Source organism: Brassica napus, chromosome C8, assembly GCF_020379485.1.
Source record: "Brassica napus cultivar Da-Ae chromosome C8, Da-Ae, whole genome shotgun sequence".
NCBI classification, from domain to species: domain Eukaryota; kingdom Viridiplantae; phylum Streptophyta; class Magnoliopsida; order Brassicales; family Brassicaceae; genus Brassica; species Brassica napus.
Window position 1 is genome coordinate 8,543,766 of NC_063451.1, and position 19,289 is coordinate 8,563,054.

Sequence of the window (19,289 nt, forward strand, 5' to 3'; positions counted from 1 at the left end):
TTATACAGGTAACTCTGGTCCTTCAGAAGTCAAGCACTGTGCCAGATTCAGTGTCGTGAGATAAAACAACATATTTTGTAGCTATATTTAGAAATCCACTCTTCGGAAAACAAAAGGCTTCTCTATGTGACTTTTCACAATTGCAGTAGATTAATCCATCTTGCTTTCTTTAAAAAGAACAAAGAAAAAAATTATGTGTTAGATTGTTAATTCAAAGTACAGATGCAAATCAATTTTACGTATACTAATACGTTTGTTTTACTTCACACTCGTACATAATTTATAAACTTTTATAAATCTTACTCAATTTATAAACTCTTATAAAAATTTACAAGATAATTATGTTTTTTGTTTTCACAACTTAACTGACTATGGTTTGATAGAGGCTTGCCTGAGAAATCTCATAAGACAGAACTCCGCCCCTACAATGGTGTGTGTAGTTTCGTAGGCGTCTATCTTGAGGATACAACTATCGATCTCCGTACAACACACCTGTACAAAGACCCTAGCAAATTTTACTTTGAGTTTTCCTTCAGAAACTTGTTATAGGAAAGAAAAAGATTAAATCCAATTGATTCTCAGTAATTTTCTCTCTTCTCTCCTTCTTCTCTTTCTTTCTCGTATTGCACTTGATCACTTTATATAATGCCTCTAGTGGTGCCTTTAATCAACACATACGTTAACTCATCTGTTGCTTTTTAATCAATGCATATGTTGACTCATAACCGACACGTTTTGACTCATAAACTATTAAAATAAATTAAACAACCACATTAACCATATAATAAAAATTTAAAATTTTCTGTATATGTTATATTTTTAATTTTTAAAAATAACTATAAATTATTAAAACTGTTTAAAAGTCTCACATTCAAATTTTTTGATCCATGGTTTAAAATTTTTGTTATGACAAGATACAAAGGCTTACAAAATCATATAAGTAAAAATTCTAATTTAATTAATTATTAAAATTAAAATATACATATATATATACCGTTTTAAATTAAACTATATACCATATAAAATACATAAATGTTTTACTTTTGAAATTTGCTTTGAACAATTTTTTTTGATAAAATCTTTGAACAAACATTCACAACTTAATTTTCAAAAAATTATAAATTAATGAAATTATTGATCCCACAATGAAAATTTTGTTATCAATAATTTAAAGTTTTTGATATAAAAGATATAAATTATAAAAAACCATATGAGTAGAAAACATCATTTAATAGACATTAATATTAAAATATACTATATATGTTAATATCATTTAAATTTAATTTTATATCCTATCCAATAAAAAAATTATTGTATGGATTAATAAAATTTATTTATATATTCGTACCAATTTAATTGTATATGTAATAGTTACAGAACTTTTAATTATTCAATATATATTTATTATTTCATAATATGTAAAAACATATAAGGGAAATTCTCCATAATAGCATTTTTTTTGTTTTTGTCTCAAAAATAGCACTAGAAGGGAAAAGTCACAAAAATAACATTTATTAATAGACTAAATATCCTTAATACCCTTGCTTTATCATAAATAAAATAACCGAAAAAATCAGAAACCTCTCCTCTTCGACCTCTCTCACGGCGGCGAATCTCTTCTCTTCGATCTCTCTCACGGTGGCGAAGACCACAAAATGTCGACTCCAATTTCGTTCCATCATCTCCGGCGTAAAACACTGTCATCATCTCCGACGAAGCGCACAAAAATTTGATTCTCCAACGATGCCATTTCGGTATGATTCCTCTTCAAAATCGAATTCAGGGTTTTTGATTGAAAATTTGGGAATTTTTCCTTCTTAGGGTTTTCGAATTGAAATTTGGGGATTTCGATTTGTTGTTCTTTATATAATAGATTTGAGTTTGTTTTGTTGTCCAAATCAAACAGAGAAGAGATAATCAAAATTACAAAGAAGGAATCTCAGGAAGCTTCATTTACAGAACTGGGCTTACGAAAGAAGATGAGTTCGTGACCTTTCTTTTTGGTAAGCATTCTGAATCTTTGATGTTCCTAGTTCTTTTTTGACCAATGCTTTATTTCTCTCAGATTCGATTTTTTTTAGTCTGATTGTGTAATACGTGTAAATTGTCAGATATGATATTGCTTTAAACCTGTGTGTGTTGATGTTTTAGTTCTCTTGTTCATCTTAAAGTTATAGCTTTTCCTAGTTAAGAACACACATAAAAGTTATAGCTTTTTCTTGTTCTCGTTACTCGCAAGTATAATGTGACTCGTTAGACAGTTTGGTACTGTTTGTAGCTGAAGAGAAACACCATTACCTGAGAAGTTGTTCTGCTAAATACAAAGCTCTGTTGCGTTGTTGTCCAGCATTTGAAAGGTCCTTGGAAGTTGTTGGAGCTCAAATCAAAGGCTGCTAAATTTTGGGAACATAAGGTTTTGAGGTAATGTATCTTTGATTCTGTTCTTTTCTAGACAATGTTGATTCCATTGATTATGTGTGGTATTTTATCCACAATCTCAATGTTCATGAGTGTGACTGAGATGAGTTTGTTTGTGAAAATTTTTGGGATTTTTTTTTTTAGTTTCAGGAAGCTGTTTCAAACTTTCAGGACAGCTTTTCAGAAAATCGGATACTAGAAAATTTGAAAATTGTTTTGGCTTGGTTACGTAGGACAGAAACGCTATGGGAGATTCAATACCTGCCATGCTAAGACTATGTTTTTGAACTTTGATGTTGACTTGGACAAGTAAGAAGTTGTAATGAATGATGACAACATTTGTTTCATTTTGGTTGTTATTAAAGAAATTTAGGATGTCTTGAAGCATTGTCAGTAATTCTATCAAGAAAGTGTTAAAATTTGTTATCATTGGAAAACACAAATCCTATCTAGGATAGCTTATGGTACTTTTAGGATGGGTTTCCAGAAAATAAAAGAGTAAGCATAAGCCTTTACTTCAAAAATGAATTAATTGTGAATGTACCAGGATTGAACTCGAGAATTCTCGTAAATGGAATTCAATCCTAGTGTGCAGCCACTACGCCAAGAGTGTTATACTTTCCAAGTGTTATAATTAAATCAATATAAACAACATATTTATATTTAATTAAAAACAGAAAAAGAATTTGTTTCCAAAAGAAATCGAATGCGCGTTTAATGTGCGATACGAGTTGTGTAAGAGTAGAGGGCTAGCTTCTAGGCTACGGTGTATATTTGTTTTGTAAAGAAATGTGAACTTCTTTATTCACATATCTTATCTAAGATACCATTGGTGATATTCAGGATGGGTTTCCAAAAATCGAATATGAAAATGAGATTACCAAGATACAAGACCACTAAGCCAATGTATGATATCTCAAAATGAGTAAGCTTTTAAAATCAATATAAGCAATTCTCTTGCTGATTGATACAAAAATTAAAAAATGTTCTGATTCATTAAGGAAAAAGTGACCATAAAATATGATGTGGGTTTCATAATACATAAATATTAGTATTAAAACATAAGAGGGAAGTTGATAACATCAGATTAATCATCCATCCAACTTTTCAAGCTTTGGCCAGTCAATTACTTTAACCTTGACATTAGCCAAGTTCATTCGGCTTCAATGCGCTATGCTGCTAGTTTTTCCAACTCAGTAACAAGGTCAAAGTTTTCAGCTTTGATAATGACATCAAGCAAATCAATTTGCGAAGAAATATATTTTACTTTGCTTGAAGCGTCATTCCATTCAGATTCAGATTGCGTTTGTTCCTTGACCAAGCGGAGAATCGACTTGTAATGCTCCTCGGTTTCCTTTTTCTCTTTATTAACCATAACTTTTATATTATAAACGTTGGAAAGAACTTTGGAATTTCTGGATGGGTTTCTAAAATAGTAGAATATAAGTATGTTTCTTTCTAACAAAGAAGTTTAACTTAAAAAAATGAAATGAGATCAACAACTAAGGATTGATATCTTCATATTTGGAAAATTTCAAATTGTGATTTGGAATTTTGGAGAAAAAAAAAGAACAAAGATACATCTACCAGGATTCGAACACGAGATCTCTGGGAAAAGGGGGAATAAAGTGTTGCCACTAGGCCAAGTGTGTTTCAGTTGTTTGTTGATGTAAGCAAATGAATATAATCCATTAATTTTTATTCAATTAAAAAAATAAAAGCGATCTGATTCCAAAGGGAATCGAACGCGGGATGAGGCAAGTGTTTCAGTTTCGTAAGAGAGATGGTTTAGCCGCTAGGCTGGGGAGAATCATCTGGTAGAAGCTAAAAAAAATGTATTTAACCGTAAATTTTGTTGAGTATTAGTGTGTTTCTTTCTAACAAAGAAGTTTAAACTAACAAAAGGAAATCAGATCAAAAACAAAGGATTGATATCTGCATATTTGGGAAAATTTCAAATCGTGATTTGGAATTTCGGAGGAAAAATGCATTTAAAACTAAATTGTATATTGCATAAGTTGGAAAGCATCCAACTTATTCAAGATAGGCTTCCAAAAGCAAATATATATGTGGCCAGTGCATATCACGTAACCATTAAATAAACAACATCCAGAAAATGATCAATAAAAATGTAAATCATCAACAAACCATTGAAATGAAAAAGTTAGAACACAAATGAATATGAAAGTTCATCATATAGCAGGAGAAACAAATGTAACAGTAGTTTTCTTGTTACAACTAGCTCAATCACTAATAACTTGCAGGATTCAATTTGTTTGTAAGGTTCAGTACATGATCAGGAAGCCTATCCTGAATACTCTAAGAAAGAAGAAAATCATACAAAAAAAAAAAAATAGAAACGATATACCTATTTTTTTCTCTGCACATTAGAACTAAAAACTGGAATAGCATTCAAAAGAGCATGAGAAGCAAATGTATCAGTAGTTTTCTTGTTGCAGCTAGCTGAATCAGTAATAACCTGCAGGATTCATTGTGTTTGGAAGATTTAGTACATGATCAGGAAGCATATCATGAATACTCTAAGAAAGAAGAAAATCATACATGCACAAAGAAAAAAAAAAGAAATTAGAAACAATGTACCTGTTTTTTTCTCTGTACAGTAGAACCAAAAACTGGGATATCATTCAAAACAGGAAAAGCAAATATATCAGTAGTTTGCTTGGTACATCTAGATGAATCAGTAATAACTTGCAAAAATCAAGTTGTTTTGGAAGGTTTAGTACATAAATAGGAAAATTTTCCTGAATAATTTAGTTGAAACAAAACAACAAACCTTAACACACAACCGACATATTCCATTAAATGCTCTAATCTTGCCGATGAAACTTCTGAGCTGGCGAGTATATCTTATGGAGATTGGGGGAAAACCTTAACAATACTTTTCAAGTCTAACGAAATCCTATAACTCAAACTTATTTATTTCTCTTTAAAACTAAAATCTTTGAAGACCATCTTCATCAAATCTTTATACTGAAGATCTTCTATGTAAATAAAAGATGCATTCCTATTCTTATCAACATTAAACTCCCACTGGAAAGATTCTTTTGAGCTCCATTGTCCACAAAAACAAAAAACTTCAGCCATAGTTTGAAAATATGTTAAAAATCACAAGCAAATCTCAAAAAGACCAACCACAGAGACATTTAAGTAAACTTGTGAGTCTAGAAGGTGAAAATGACGACAATCCAATCTTAAGTTTCAAAACAAGTAGAAAATCCAATCGCAGAGACATTTAAGTAAACTTGTGAGTCTAGAAGGTGAAGATGATGACAATCCAATCTTAAGTTTCAAAACAACTAGAAAATCCAATCGCAACAACATATCATCAATTTATAATGAACATGAAATGATGATACCTTGATCAGATCGGAGACACGAGATACTGAGATACAGAGACGACGACGGATCGAGGACGATGCAGAGGCGCACACAACGACGGATCGAGGCCGATGCAAGGGCGCATACGACGACGGATCGAGGCCGATGCGGAGACGCAGAAAATGATGGACGACGATACGGAGGGGAGACGACGGACGGCGATACGGAGACGACAGCACAGTTTCGTTGGAAACGACGGTAAAACTTACGAAAAGTTTTCAAAATGTTTTTTTTTATTATTTAATAATTTAGGTTAAATTAAGATTGAGGGTAACCTAGTAATTTGCTATCATTAAATGAAACATTTATGTCAAATTAGGCACTGGAGTCTATGTTTAGAAAAAAAAATTTAGTTTATATCGAAGGCCATTTTTCAACATATAATACATAAAATAATTTGTATATATAATATTTATCCCATTGCGCGGATCTTAAACTAGTGATACATTATTTGGTGAAAACCGATGTATCAGTATACAGTTTTGTTTAGGAAGTTTGGAATGACTTTGTGCTGCTAGATCTTTTACCATTTCTAATACTACTGCTATATTTTTTACCGTGCCTAGAACTCCAACATCAACACTGTTCTTTTTTATATCAAACAAATTGTTTTGTTTTGAGTTGTTACAAAAAAAAACCAAATTGTTTTGTTTGCCGAGTACTTGGGGGCATCCCTGAGATGATAGAGGCCTAAAACAATTTAGTAAGGGGTTTCTAAAAAAAAAAAATTCGCAAATTCAGGAACCTCTTTCTATGTAAATCTTTTAAGTCATATGCCGATGTTTCAGTTCACTGTGCTCAGGACCACGCTTGGCCGTACTAACACTGCTATTGCAAACTGATGCTGCCAGAACTCAAATTCAGGTCATTCCATAGCAAAGCTAACAATTCAAAAGCACAAACAAAAGAAACTTATTTTAGTGATTAGGGTTTTTGATATACCTGCCGATTGACATAGGTACAGCAAAGTGTATATACATATATAAAATTCGTGGATAATTATACTATGCTTTCTATATTACATCAACAATTTATAACCTATACATTAACGAGGCGAATAGATTTGGCGTTTTGGGTTATGAAGAAGAATCTTCAGACATGTGCTGTTGACGGCGCATTCTAGCAGCCCAAGATATTGAGTTGTTTTCTTTCTGATGGCTTCTTTTCTTTAGCCCTGAGAGCTGAGTTTGCCATTTTTTCTTCCACTCACTCTTCTCTTCCACAACTTCCTGCTTTCATAAATAATCACCAAAAAACTCAAATCAGTTCCGGATTGAGTACATATGGTTTGGTTCAAGTTCAACATATAGGAGAATGATTGAAAACAAATAATTGAATTATAAAGATCAGTAAAATCATATAGTGTCGAATAAGAGAAGCAAGTGGAACAGAGTCTCAGCGTTGGAAATGTCAACATTTTCTAGTCCACTGCTTTCAAACTAATCCCAACTTTTGAGTTATATATTCAAGTCAGGAGGTTGGGAGCCAAGACCTGTAATTTCTACAGATCCAAAACCATATAATATAATGCTACTTTAGTTTTAAACATCATTCGATTATGTAATCTCTAATAATACTTTTCCAGTTGAATCAACTAATCCTAACTTCAATAAAAAGCAACAATTTTTCATGTAATAAATTAAAAATGTGTCTTTTATTTGGACCATACAAAGGAAGTGGTCAATTCTGGCGACAAGGTTACACACAAGGTTCTCGAATCTTTCGGTAAATTTTAGGTATTGAAAAAAAAAATGAGTAGATAAATTTTGCGGATAATATTGAACAGTATTTGTCCGCATATGAACAGAAAGATCTTAATCAATAATCTCAACATCGCTGGGAGTAAATGAGAGTGTGACATAATTAAATTATTGTACTCTTAAATTTCCAAACCATACAACGAAACACTGGTGTCAATTCAAAAAATAAAAAAAAATTCGGTTTATCACGAAAATAAGCAAAATTAAAAAACCGGAAACCGGTTAGATTCTGGAGAAAGCAGACGAAGAAGGATGTGCATATGAATATACCTCATCGTATCGATTCCTGCGTCGACCTGAGAACGAAAATGAGAATCCCATTGATAAATCTCGGTCGTATAGAACTCTCCGGCGAGGATCGGAGAGAGTCTCGTAAGCTTCTTGAACCCTAATAAACCGATCTGTGTATTCCCCGACCTGATCCGGAGGCGAAACATCGGGATGATACTTACGAGCAAGCTGTTTATACGCTTGTTTGATTTCCAGGAGAGTAACGGATTCGGTGACGCCGAGGAGATCATAGAAGCTTAAATCCTCAGATTGTTTAACTGGATCGTCTTGGGTGAGTCTGGCTTGGATCCGGGTGGATAAGAATCGGGTTCGGGCCGGGTATGAGATAGTGGTAGATGGGAACGAAGCGGACGGAGAAAAGACTGGTCGTTTGTAGAGGAAAGGGTAGTAATCGGTAGCGAGAATGGCTGACCCTTTGTAACATTTCATTGTTTCGATCTCAGGTTTTGTAAGTTGGTTTTAGTGTTGTTCAGAACTCGCGTCGTAGATAAAATAGTAAGAACTGAGGAGAGGAGATGAAACAGTTTCTGAAGAGTAACCTGTGGATTTTAGGGGTACTTTTGTCATTTTCTGTTAATATAAAGCAGTCGTTTTGGGACTGAAATTTCTAGAAGGAATTTATTGAAAATATAATTTTTTTTTTTTTTTGTGTGGTTCTACTGTACTTAAAAAATAGTTGTAGAAAGAACTAAAAAGAAAATAGCTCTAACTTGTGCAGGCAGATTCGAAAGGAATGGAAAGGAAACTATAATATTGTATACTTTGCATTGTATACTTTGCCATTTTGTAGATTGACGGTAGAGAATATGGAGATGCTCTGTGCATTCTAATTTAGAGTAAATTTGAAAATCTAAATTAAATCTACCGCTATTAATTTTATCATTTTAAAATTTTTATTCAAATCTGCAAGTTTTAGAATTTTAAAATAGATTTCAGAATTCTGTGTTATCTAATAATAATAAATTGTTTAAAGATTTGATTTGATCAGATTTGTATTATTGAATTTTCTTAGTTTCTAATTCCTAACCATCGGTTGATATTTGATACATTGCTTCAAATTTTATATATTAGTTTTTATTCATGTTCAGACATGCATTACATACATATATGTGTTTCATACAATTATATTGTATAAGAAGAGAGAGAGTTTGTTATGAAAATGAAGTTATCTTCATTCAGTGTTAACGGTCAGTTTTACAATCATATATATATACATGTATGTACTAAACTGAACTAAACCAATTTACAATTAAATATGATGAACTAGTGAAAGGAAACCAGTCCATCTACATGAATCTCCAATAGTCCCTTTCAAGATGAGCTGTGTATGTTGATCAAGCTCATTTTGGATATGAGATGCTGAAATTGATGAGGGAATAAAGGTTTAGTAAGGATATCAGACACCTGATCAGCTGTACGCACATGTACAGTACGAAGTAGGCCTTTCTCGAGCTTCTCCCGGACTGTATGGCAATCAAGTTTAATGTGTTTAGTCCGCTCGTGAAAGACATGATTAGTGGCAATGTATATAGCAGCTGTACTATCCGAACAGATCACCATGATAGGTAGACGATAGATGCGTAAGTCACGAAGTAACTGACATAACCACATCATCTCACAAGTAGCGAGAGCCAAAGCTCTGTATTCAGCCTCTGCTTCTTAGATCTCCATGATATCAAGGAAGAACCATGAACATGGTAAAACCAGCCGTTGAACGTCTACTGTCTTGACAAGATGCCCAATCTGCATCCGCAAATTCCTTTAATGTAAGGTCCTCTTCAGCGGAGTAAAACAATCCATGACCAACAGTTCCTTTAATGTATTCAAGAACTTTGTATACCGCACGAAGATGAGGTAAGCGCGGAGCAGAGGAGTGCTGGCAAAGCTTGTTAACAGCAAACGTAATGTCAGGACGTGTGATGGTCAAATACATCAACCGGCCAACCAGTCTTCGATAGCGTTCAGGGGTATCAAGAAGCTCACCCTCTGTCTTGGAAAGTTTGTGATTAGGAATCATGGGAACCGAAGAAGGACGACAGTCCAACATATCCACAAACTTCAGTAGTTCTAATGCATATTTTCGTTCACATAAATAAATACCATCAGAACTACTATTGGGGTCAAAAATGGTTATCTCGGAATCAACGTCTAAAATCATATTTACTCGCGGAAACCTTCTCGACACACTCTCGGAAATATCTCTCGAGGATAAGTGTCAAAGAGAGATGAACCCCGGAACAAAAAAAATAGTCCAGCTCGACGGATAGCCGAGCTAGACCGAACATGGGACCAGCTCGGCCATCCGCCGAGCCGGATCAAACGCACGACCAGCTCGGCCATGGCTGATGGCCGAGCTGGGACGATCGTGTTGTTCTCATCCGGTCCGCAATGCTCCTCTCCCAAGACGGTATCGAACTCGCTCTTGTTTCGTATCGATCGGAGTTGCCATTGGATCCTTATAATAAGAACCGTGAGAACTCGTATTCCCGAATAAAGTTCATGGTTTTCGTATAAAAGACGAAGGTTAACGTGACACCATATTCGTCTAACTATAAGAGAAATATGAACTTCTTCGACAAGTCGATGTCGCATCAATTTCTTTTGAAGAAATCGTAATAAATGCTTAAGTAAAAAAACGGCCCAAAGAGGCCTAGAACGCGGCTAAGAGCCCACTTATGATTTCTTAAACAAAGCCAAGCCCAACGATGCTATGACGACGTATCTTTATTTGCAGCAGAAGATAAATCTCGCGAAATCGGAAGATAAATGTAAAGTTTCCAAGATAATGATGAAGATCGAAAAGAAAATGAATATTTCCGCGAAAATCGACTTATGAGGCATATATAAGAGGAGCCAGAGCCGAGGACGCAGAGGAGAATTTTTGGAGACCTAGGAGAACTCGGCTAGCTTAGAAAAACTTAGGATTTTGGCGGCCGGATTTTTACTTAGACTCTTTTCGTTCTTTTTCTAAGATAAACTCAGCTAGCGAAACCATGTCTGTCTTATGTCTCGCGAATTTTGTAACCTTGTTCTTTTACCAATCAATAATACGCCTCTGTGCAATCTACTTTCAGTATTCTGTTTACTTTGTCTTTTTCGTTTTTCATGTCTTTACGCAGATAATCCGGGACCTCTGAGAAATTTAGGTTTTCTATCTTTCCTTATTTTACGGAAAATCGACAGTACGAATTTCGGTTCTCACAATTTGGCGCTAGAATGGGGCAGCATCGGATTATCTAACTCAAAAAACACCACAAATGTCCGAGGCACGGTATGTCTGATCGAACAGGCAGCGATGCTATCTCCTTCAAGGAAAGAGCAACGACCGATCCGGTCAAACCTCTCAATGATCTCCTTATCGTTGAGCTGACAATCCAGAATATCGATATCGCAAGGATATTGGTCGACACCAGAAGCTCGACCGATATCATCTTCAAAAGCACCCTCGAGAGAATGGGAATCTGCCCATCCAAAAGAGCGGAAGATCCGAATCCAGTAGTAGGACTTTCGGGGGAGGCAACCATGACTCTCGGCACAATCAACCTCTCTGTTAAAGCCGGCAGCATGACAAAAATCGTGGAGCTCTTGGTCATCGATCGACCTGCGTCGTATAACGCGATCATAGGAACTCAATGGCTGAATTCGAAGCAAGCAGTCCCGTCAACTTACCACATGTGTCTCAAATTCCCAACCCCTCGCGGAATTGAGACCATCTGGGGAGATCGGAGAATCTCGAGAGTATGCTTCGCCGCAGAATTAAAGCGAAAGAACCCTTTAGCGGAGGTAACGCCTAAAAAGAAAAGAAATCATCCGCCATGGGCAACGCCCCAGAACAAGACGAAACCAAAGTCTTTTGGCAATCACGAGCAGCTGAAGTCTTGGAGGGAAAGCGCAAACCAACCTGCGAGCCCGTTGTCTCGGTATGCTTAGACGAAGCATTCCCAGACTGATGTGTCGAAATCGGCGCGAACCTGAGCGAGTCTCTGAAAATTGAGCTTATTGCTTGTCTGAAAAAGAACTTGAACACGTTCGCATGGGCCGCAGAGGAAATGCCAGGGATCGATATCAACATCACGTGCCACGAGCTCAACGTCGACCCGACTTTCAAACCTATCAAGCAAAAGAGACGAAAGCTGGGACCCGAGCGTGTTGGCGCGGTCAATGACAAAGTCAAAAAACTTCTCAAAGTCGGATCCATAACGGAAGTTAGGTATCCTGACTGGCTCGCTAACCCAGTCGTTGTGAAAAAGAAAAAAGGAAAGTGGCGAGTATGCGTCGATTTCACGGACCTCAATAAGGCATGTCCAAAGGATAGCTTCCCACTACCACACATCGATCGCTTGGTCGAAGCGACAGCAGGGAACAAACTCTTATCCTTCATGGACGCATTCTCCGGGTACAATCAGATCATGATGAACCCCGACGACCAGGAAAAAACCAGATTCATAACCGACCGCGGAACCTACTGCTATAGGGTGATGCCGTTCGGTCTTAAGAATGCCGGCGCAACTTATCAACGACTCGTCAACCGTATGTTCTCCGAACAACTCGGAAAGACAATGGAGGTGTACATTGATGAAATGCTCGTCAAATCCCTCGAAGAGCGGGATCATATCACTCACCTCCAAGAGTGCTTCGAAAGGCTGAACCTGCACAGTAAGAAGCTTAACACCGCTAAGTGTCGGTTCGCAGTAGCATCTGGAGAATTCCTGGGGTACCTCGTAACCTTCTGCGGGATCAAGGCCAGCCCTAAACAGATCACCGCACTGATCGAAATGGTATCCCCGAGATAATTATTTTCCTTTCTACGACACCTTGAAGGGAAATAAAAAATTCGGGTGGACCGAAGAGTGCGAAAAGGCTTTCCAACAGCTGAAACACTACTTGGCCACTCCCCCGGTGCTCGCAAAACCAGTAGAAGGACAACCACTGTTCCTGTACATCGCGGTGTCGGTCACGGCTGTAAGCGGCATCCTCATCCAAGAAGAACGTAGCGAACAAAAACCCATCTTTTACGTAAGCAAAACTTTACTCGATGTAGAAACACGTTATCCGATGATTGAGAAACTCGCGCTTGCAGTCTTAATGTCAGCACGAAAGCTAAGGCCGTATTTTCAGTCCCATACAGTCGTAGTACTCACATCGTTCCCACTACGACAATCCTGCATAGCCCCAGTCAATCTAGAAGGTTAGCAAAATGGGCAATCGAGCTGAGCGAGTACGATATCGAGTACCGAGCAAAATCTTACGCGAAGTCGCAGGTGCTCGCCGACTTCCTAGTAGAACTCCCTACAGGGTGCACGACTAACCAGGAACCCGATTCGACTTGGACCCTCCACGTCGACGGATCCTCTTCCAAACAAGGCTCCAGAGTCGGAGTCAGACTCACGTCGCCAATAGGAGAAGTACTGGAACAATCATTCGGAGTGATTTTCCACACTTTGAACAACGAAGCCGAGTATGAAGCCCTAATCACAGGTTTATGATTGGCTCACGGCCTAAAAATACGTAATATTCACGCGTACTGCGATTCCCAACTAGTTGCAAGTTAATACAGCGGGGAATTCGAAGCGAGGGACGAGAAAATGGATGCTTACTTAAAACTCGTTCAAAACTTGGCTCAAAGTTTTGACCAATTTGCTCAAACCCGGATTCCTTGTGCCGAAAACGCACAGGCTGACGCCCTAGCTGCCTTGGCATCTAGTTCAGATCCAGGTATGAGCAGAGTGATTCCCGTAGAATTCATAGAGCACCCTAGCACCGGGCCGCCCGTCATAATAAACTTAATCGAGGCACCCGACGGCGATCCAGACAAAGTCGATGTTCAGCCAATGAAGAATTTAGAACAATCCGAGTATGGATTCGACAAATCTTGGACAAAAACAATCCTCGCATACATCGCCGACGGGAAACTCCCAGCGGAAAAATGGGCGGCCCAAAATATTAAGACCCAATCCGCGCGATACGTCTTGGTGGAAGGAGTACTCTACAAGTGGATATTTTGTTGGGGTCAAAATCGGTCACGACGGAATCAATGTCTGAAAGTCCGTAAAAATCGGCATGAACGTTTTTACGAAAAATAAATCTTAGAAAAAGATTTATTTTTACGAACAATCTTGCAGAGAAAACACATTCACGAAAAATCAAAGAAAGACACGAACAAGGTTGCCGCGTAGCAACCAGCGCAAAAGTTGGTCGCTACGTAGCGACCAAGCTCTCACCGAAGCTCGGTCGCTACGTAGAGACCAAGCACAAAAACGGCTCGGTCGCTACGTAGCAACCGAGCTCTCCCTGAACCTCGGTCGATACGTAGCGACCGAGCTCTCACCAAAGCTTGGTCGCTACGTAGCGACCGAGCTCTCCCCGAAACCGAACTATTATATATATACATGTATTTTCTAAACCGAACTAAACCAATTCACAATTAAATATGATGAACCAGCGAAAGGAAACCGGTCCATCCACATGAATCTCCGACATAAGAATACTAAGATTTGTCTCTGAATGTAAGAAATTTAGTAGGAAATAGCAGAGCAAAGGTTCCGAGGAACATGGCCAACACCAACCAAGCTCAGTAGGATGCAACAGTAGAACCGGTTTAAAACCAAGTGAGAGAGAGAGGCATAGTTCCGAAGATGGCTACAGTTGTTATTACATTCTTTTGTCATTACATTTCACTAGCAAAGGGAATGGGGATGGAGTCTTGGAGCAGGCCCGTGCCAAACATCACAAAATTTGGTTAAGACCCTAAGCTAATATATAAAATATGAAAATAATGAAAATATGTAATTTAAATTTCTAAAACATAGCCCATGTGCCCTAAGCCATTGCTTATGTTGCATATCATGTGAGCCGGGCCTGCTTTGGAGGAGGAAGTTCAACATCTAGCTATTTACAGAACCACCATGAAATAATTAAATTGATCCAAAAAGCAAAAAAAATTTAGATTAATAAGAGACATGTTTAATGTCAATCAGAATCCTATATCAAAAGCTATGCTTGTTTTACTGAAAAGTGGTCCGTCTGACGCGCAAGAAGAAGCTGTCAAGGATTAACGTTTGTAGCAAGTGTCGAGCGACGCCCTTTGAGTGTTGAACGATGCCCGTGCTGATTAGTATCCGACGAGTTTTAATTAACTTCCAATAATTTCTGTTTCACCCAAAAGTCTCCTTTATTTACAAAGAGTCCCGACGTGTTTTAACCTATAATTACAAAGAGTCTCTTAGAGATTTCATGTTCTTAATGTCAAATTGCTAATCATAGGATTTCTAGGGTTTACAGAATTCTACACCATGATTGATTATCATACTAGTTTCTAGAGTAGTTGGAATAAAACGAGAGTGTGACTGATAACTCGAATCTAGAATCATAGGATTATCGTGAGACACGAGAGTGTAATTAATAAGCTGAATCTAAATCCTGATGAACTAGTTATCCATTCACAACGAGAGTTGGTTTAGGATTGTAGTTGGACATTATCGGATATTATTTATTGCTTGTTTGATTCATCGGATACACAACGAGAGTTGGTATTAGATTAGGGTTAGGCATTTTAGTTGGCTAATCAATTTTAGTTGATTATTCAACTATTTGTTATATTGGACCTCATCAAAATAATTTTCTATCGGTTTATTAAATGTCATTTAATTTTTTTTTAGCTGAGTAAAAGAATGTAGACCAAGTAACAAATTAACTAGATATTGATCCGCGCTTGAAAGCGCAAGTTCTTTTGTTATAACCAATTTTAATATGAATTAGTATTTTGTGATTGTTTTACATTATTATGTTACAAAGTCGAATTATATAAAAAATGAATTTTTTTTTAAAGTTATATAATTTATGAATTACTTTATTTTGAATTTTGTATAAATCTTATGTAATTCTCTCTTACGCATGGACATTTTACATGGACCATGAAACCAAAATCAACTCGAAAATACTGGTTCACATATGTCCAGACAAAAATACGTATTTTATTTGGAAATGTGGGTCTCTGTTCGCGCCTGAGACCTACCCAAAACCTGTTTGGGAGCCAAAGTACCCAAAATGTTTGTGTATATTAGAAATATTTGTGTATTTTGGATATGTTTTTGGTATACATATATTTTTGAGTTTTTGGTTTGAATTTCCGGTTATAGTTTGGATTTTAAATATATATTTTTGGGTATTCAGAAACAATTTCGGGTATTGTTTGGTTCCTCGGGTTAGATTTCGGGTAAAACTTTAGGTCTTTTGAATATTTTTTAGATTTTTGGGTATTTGTTTAGATTTTTGGATATTTTTTTTGTGTTTCGAGTATTTTTATGTTTATCGAGTTTTATTCGAGTCTTAAATATCTGAAAGGAACAATATCCGTTACGTACAAAAAAAATAACAAATATTTTATACGTATTTGAATTATGGACCCGAAACCATCCAAATTCGAAAGAAACCGATCCGAACCCAAATAATGTTTTCTAAATACCTAATTAGGTCTGTTTCAAAAAAAAAACTAATTAGGTCCAAAAACCCCAGACCTAGCAAAATTCATTGATTCATTTTATAAAATTTTGGGTGGAAAATACTCTGGAGGTTTGATCAATAATGTTTAAGAGGACATGGCTCATTTATATTTCAAAAGTTATCTTGTAAGAAAATTTTGATCTAACGGAGGAGGATGGAATATATGATAATGACCCCTACGTATTGAAACTTCGGTGCCGTTTATATCAAATGTATCTACTCTATTAAAATAGAGTACTAATTGAATTCTACCGGGGCGTATTTTTTTTGGAACCTATTTTACAAGTTGGGACTAAATGTAAAAACATACTTTCATATATAACCCATATACTTAAAATTAAACCGAGTTACAATTATACCATCGTCATTATCAATATAGTTATCTGTTTATCTCATCGTCATCTCCCAGCGAAGAGCCCTATTTCCAATCCAGTTTGATTGGATTCCACAAATTTCTAATCTACTCTATTAAAATAGAATCCTAATTGAATTCTATCGGGGCGTATTTTTTTTGGGACCTATTTTACAAGTTGGGACTAAATGTAAAAACATACTTTCATATATAACCCATATACTTAAAATTAAACCGAGTTACAATTATACCATCGTCATTATCAATATAGTTATCTGTTTATCTCATCGTCATCTCCCAGCGAAGAGCCCTATTCCCAATCCAGTTTGATTAGATTCCACAAATTTCTAATCTACTCTATTAAAATAGAATCCTAATTGAATTCTACCGGGGCGTATTTTTTTTGGGACCTATTTTACAAGTTGGGACTAAATGTAAAAACATACTTTCATATATAACCCATATACTTAAAATTAAACCGAGTTACAATTATACCATCGTCATTATCAATATAGTTATCTGTTTATCTCATCGTCATCTCCCAGCGAAGAGCCCTATTTCCAATCCAGTTTGATTGGATTCCACAAATTTCTAATTTGAAGAGACCTTATCCGGCGAAGATATCGATGATTGGTGTTATCCCAGTTTCCTCTTATCATACAACGATAGATAAATGCTTTGTGCGCATTTCCGATTGGATTTGGTGATTTTGTCCAATTAGTCGGAAATTTCTTATAATCTCTTTGGCGATAATTTTCAACAAATGTAAAAAGAAGCTAAGTCGCTGCAGAAACCCTGGGCTGCAAGTGAGATTCAATATGGCCAGAACAAAGGGAAGCTTTACAATGGAGAGTGCGACGAATTCATGGTCTATGTTTTCATCATTTACTTTCACTATTTTGTTTCATTTTTACTATTGTGGCGTTTGATTTTGGGGTAAATTTTGTTGGTTTAAACAGATCTGACTGAGCAAAAAACTTGGGTGTGGGAACTGGGATGACCTCCTTTTTCATGTTTTAACTGGTTTGTGAAATCCCGCACGAGTCAGGAACTAGCTAGAAGATGCAACACTCTGATTCGGCTGATTGAAAAGGAGATTCAAGAGTTAAATGGGAGAGAGAAGTAAGCTCATAACATATAGATAGGTGTCTATTTATTAAATTTTCCTTTGGATGCTGATTGCTTCTGTTTTTTTTTTATATTTGGTTGATGAACACAGATGAGTGTAAGAAGATGTCGGCTTTATCACACTGGAATGAGCATTACTATTCTTGGTTTTGGTCCAGTGCCATAGATGGACTCAGCTACAATCAGTTGCACAAGGTTGGTAGTTCTCCAATTTTTTATTAGTAGATTTTCCAAATTTACAACATTGACATTCACCTCTGATTGGATCACTTCCTTTGAGCTTTTTTTCAAATGAGTGTTTAAGTACTTCTTATGGTTGTCCTTGAGTTGCTAGAATATATTTTGCTTGATTTTATCTACAAAGTTTTCATCTAGGATCTTAGTGCTATATGCCGTGGACTCTGAAGAAAAAAACCCAAATATGAGTATTTGTAATGATATTGATTCTAATTCATGGATAAGCCCGTCAAACTCTCTTGATGAAATCAAATAATCTGAATGCATGGTGAGCTAGCTGGATGACGATGAACATGATTTTATAATCTCAAACTGAAAACCAATTTTGTTTGAACTCTTATATACAGTTTTGGAGTGTTTTGTTGCCCAAAACTAGACAGGAGCCCCTCAAGGATTGTCAAGCATGCTCTGTTTGAGCAAGCTCGCAAGAACATGTGCAGTTCCAGATACAACAGCCTACTGCTTGAAAGCTTCTCGCAGATTGTTTCATATGGGAAGTCCTTCCAACGAAAAGGATCCACAAGAAGTCTTGCATTGCAGCAGATAAGTAGCCTCAAAAGATTAAAGTAACTGTAACTCAGTTGTTAGTAACAGATGTATAGGTTAGTTTCAGGACCCTGCTGTTCTTCAGTGGGGAGGTCTCAGAACATTTCACGATGGATCACTCTGATACGTCCATAGTATCAGCGAGCTTAAGAAAGAGAAGAGTGATAGTGGAAGTAAATACTCTTTGACTAATGATGACGTGGCAAGGGAAGGAAGAGACTGGATTGGAGACAGAGGCTTTGCTGTTAATCTCATCTTCTTTAAATACGATAGTTATATTGTTCTACGGTTTTATGCATCTTCTGTTGTAAAACATTGGGGTTGTTGAGCTGGGCTCTTCAATGGCGTTTTCTGATATCAAGTTGTCGTGATTGATTGCTTGATTCTCAGTGTAACCGAACCTCTGGTGCTTTTCGTTTACAATCTCTATCAAAGTATCTCGGTTTGGTGTTTATATCATAACACACTCACACTTCTTGACTGCAATTTGTTCTGCGAATTTTTTTTAAAAGCTTCAAAATGTAAATTTATCCAAGGTTTCAATATTCTTGGTCATGTTGATGCAGTTAGCTTGCTAATATTTTTGGCTCCTGCAGGTATTTTAAACTCCGTACTCGAGAGAGGGAACATGAGTTTAGGTTGCAAACTGTTCTTCC

At 36.5% G+C, this 19,289-nt stretch overlaps 2 protein-coding genes and 1 long non-coding RNA gene across 3 annotated transcripts; 1 reads left to right on the forward strand and 2 right to left on the reverse strand.

The window, feature by feature from the left end:
• Positions 1 to 6,711: 6,711 nt before the first annotated feature.
• LOC106358324 (chaperone protein dnaJ 20, chloroplastic) lies at positions 6,712 to 8,614 on the reverse strand. Its single transcript, XM_013798082.3, has 2 exons — positions 7,848 to 8,614; positions 6,712 to 7,046 (listed from the first exon to the last, which is right to left on the reverse strand). Exons 1-2 carry the CDS (start codon positions 8,295 to 8,297, stop codon positions 6,894 to 6,896), a joined length of 603 nt encoding a protein of 200 aa, XP_013653536.1. The 5' UTR covers positions 8,298 to 8,614; the 3' UTR covers positions 6,712 to 6,893.
• A 929-nt stretch (positions 8,615 to 9,543) lies between these two features.
• Positions 9,544 to 10,026, reverse strand: LOC106355294 (uncharacterized mitochondrial protein AtMg00240-like). The gene has a single exon (XM_013795269.1). The coding sequence runs from the start codon at positions 10,024 to 10,026 to the stop codon at positions 9,544 to 9,546; it is 483 nt and encodes a 160-aa protein (XP_013650723.1).
• A 7,175-nt stretch (positions 10,027 to 17,201) lies between these two features.
• On the forward strand, positions 17,202 to 19,087 carry LOC106358325. Its single transcript, XR_001272447.3, has 4 exons — positions 17,202 to 17,590; positions 17,682 to 17,844; positions 17,942 to 18,045; positions 18,435 to 19,087. It is a non-coding gene; the product is annotated as an uncharacterized LOC106358325 (long non-coding RNA).
• Positions 19,088 to 19,289: the final 202 nt, after the last annotated feature.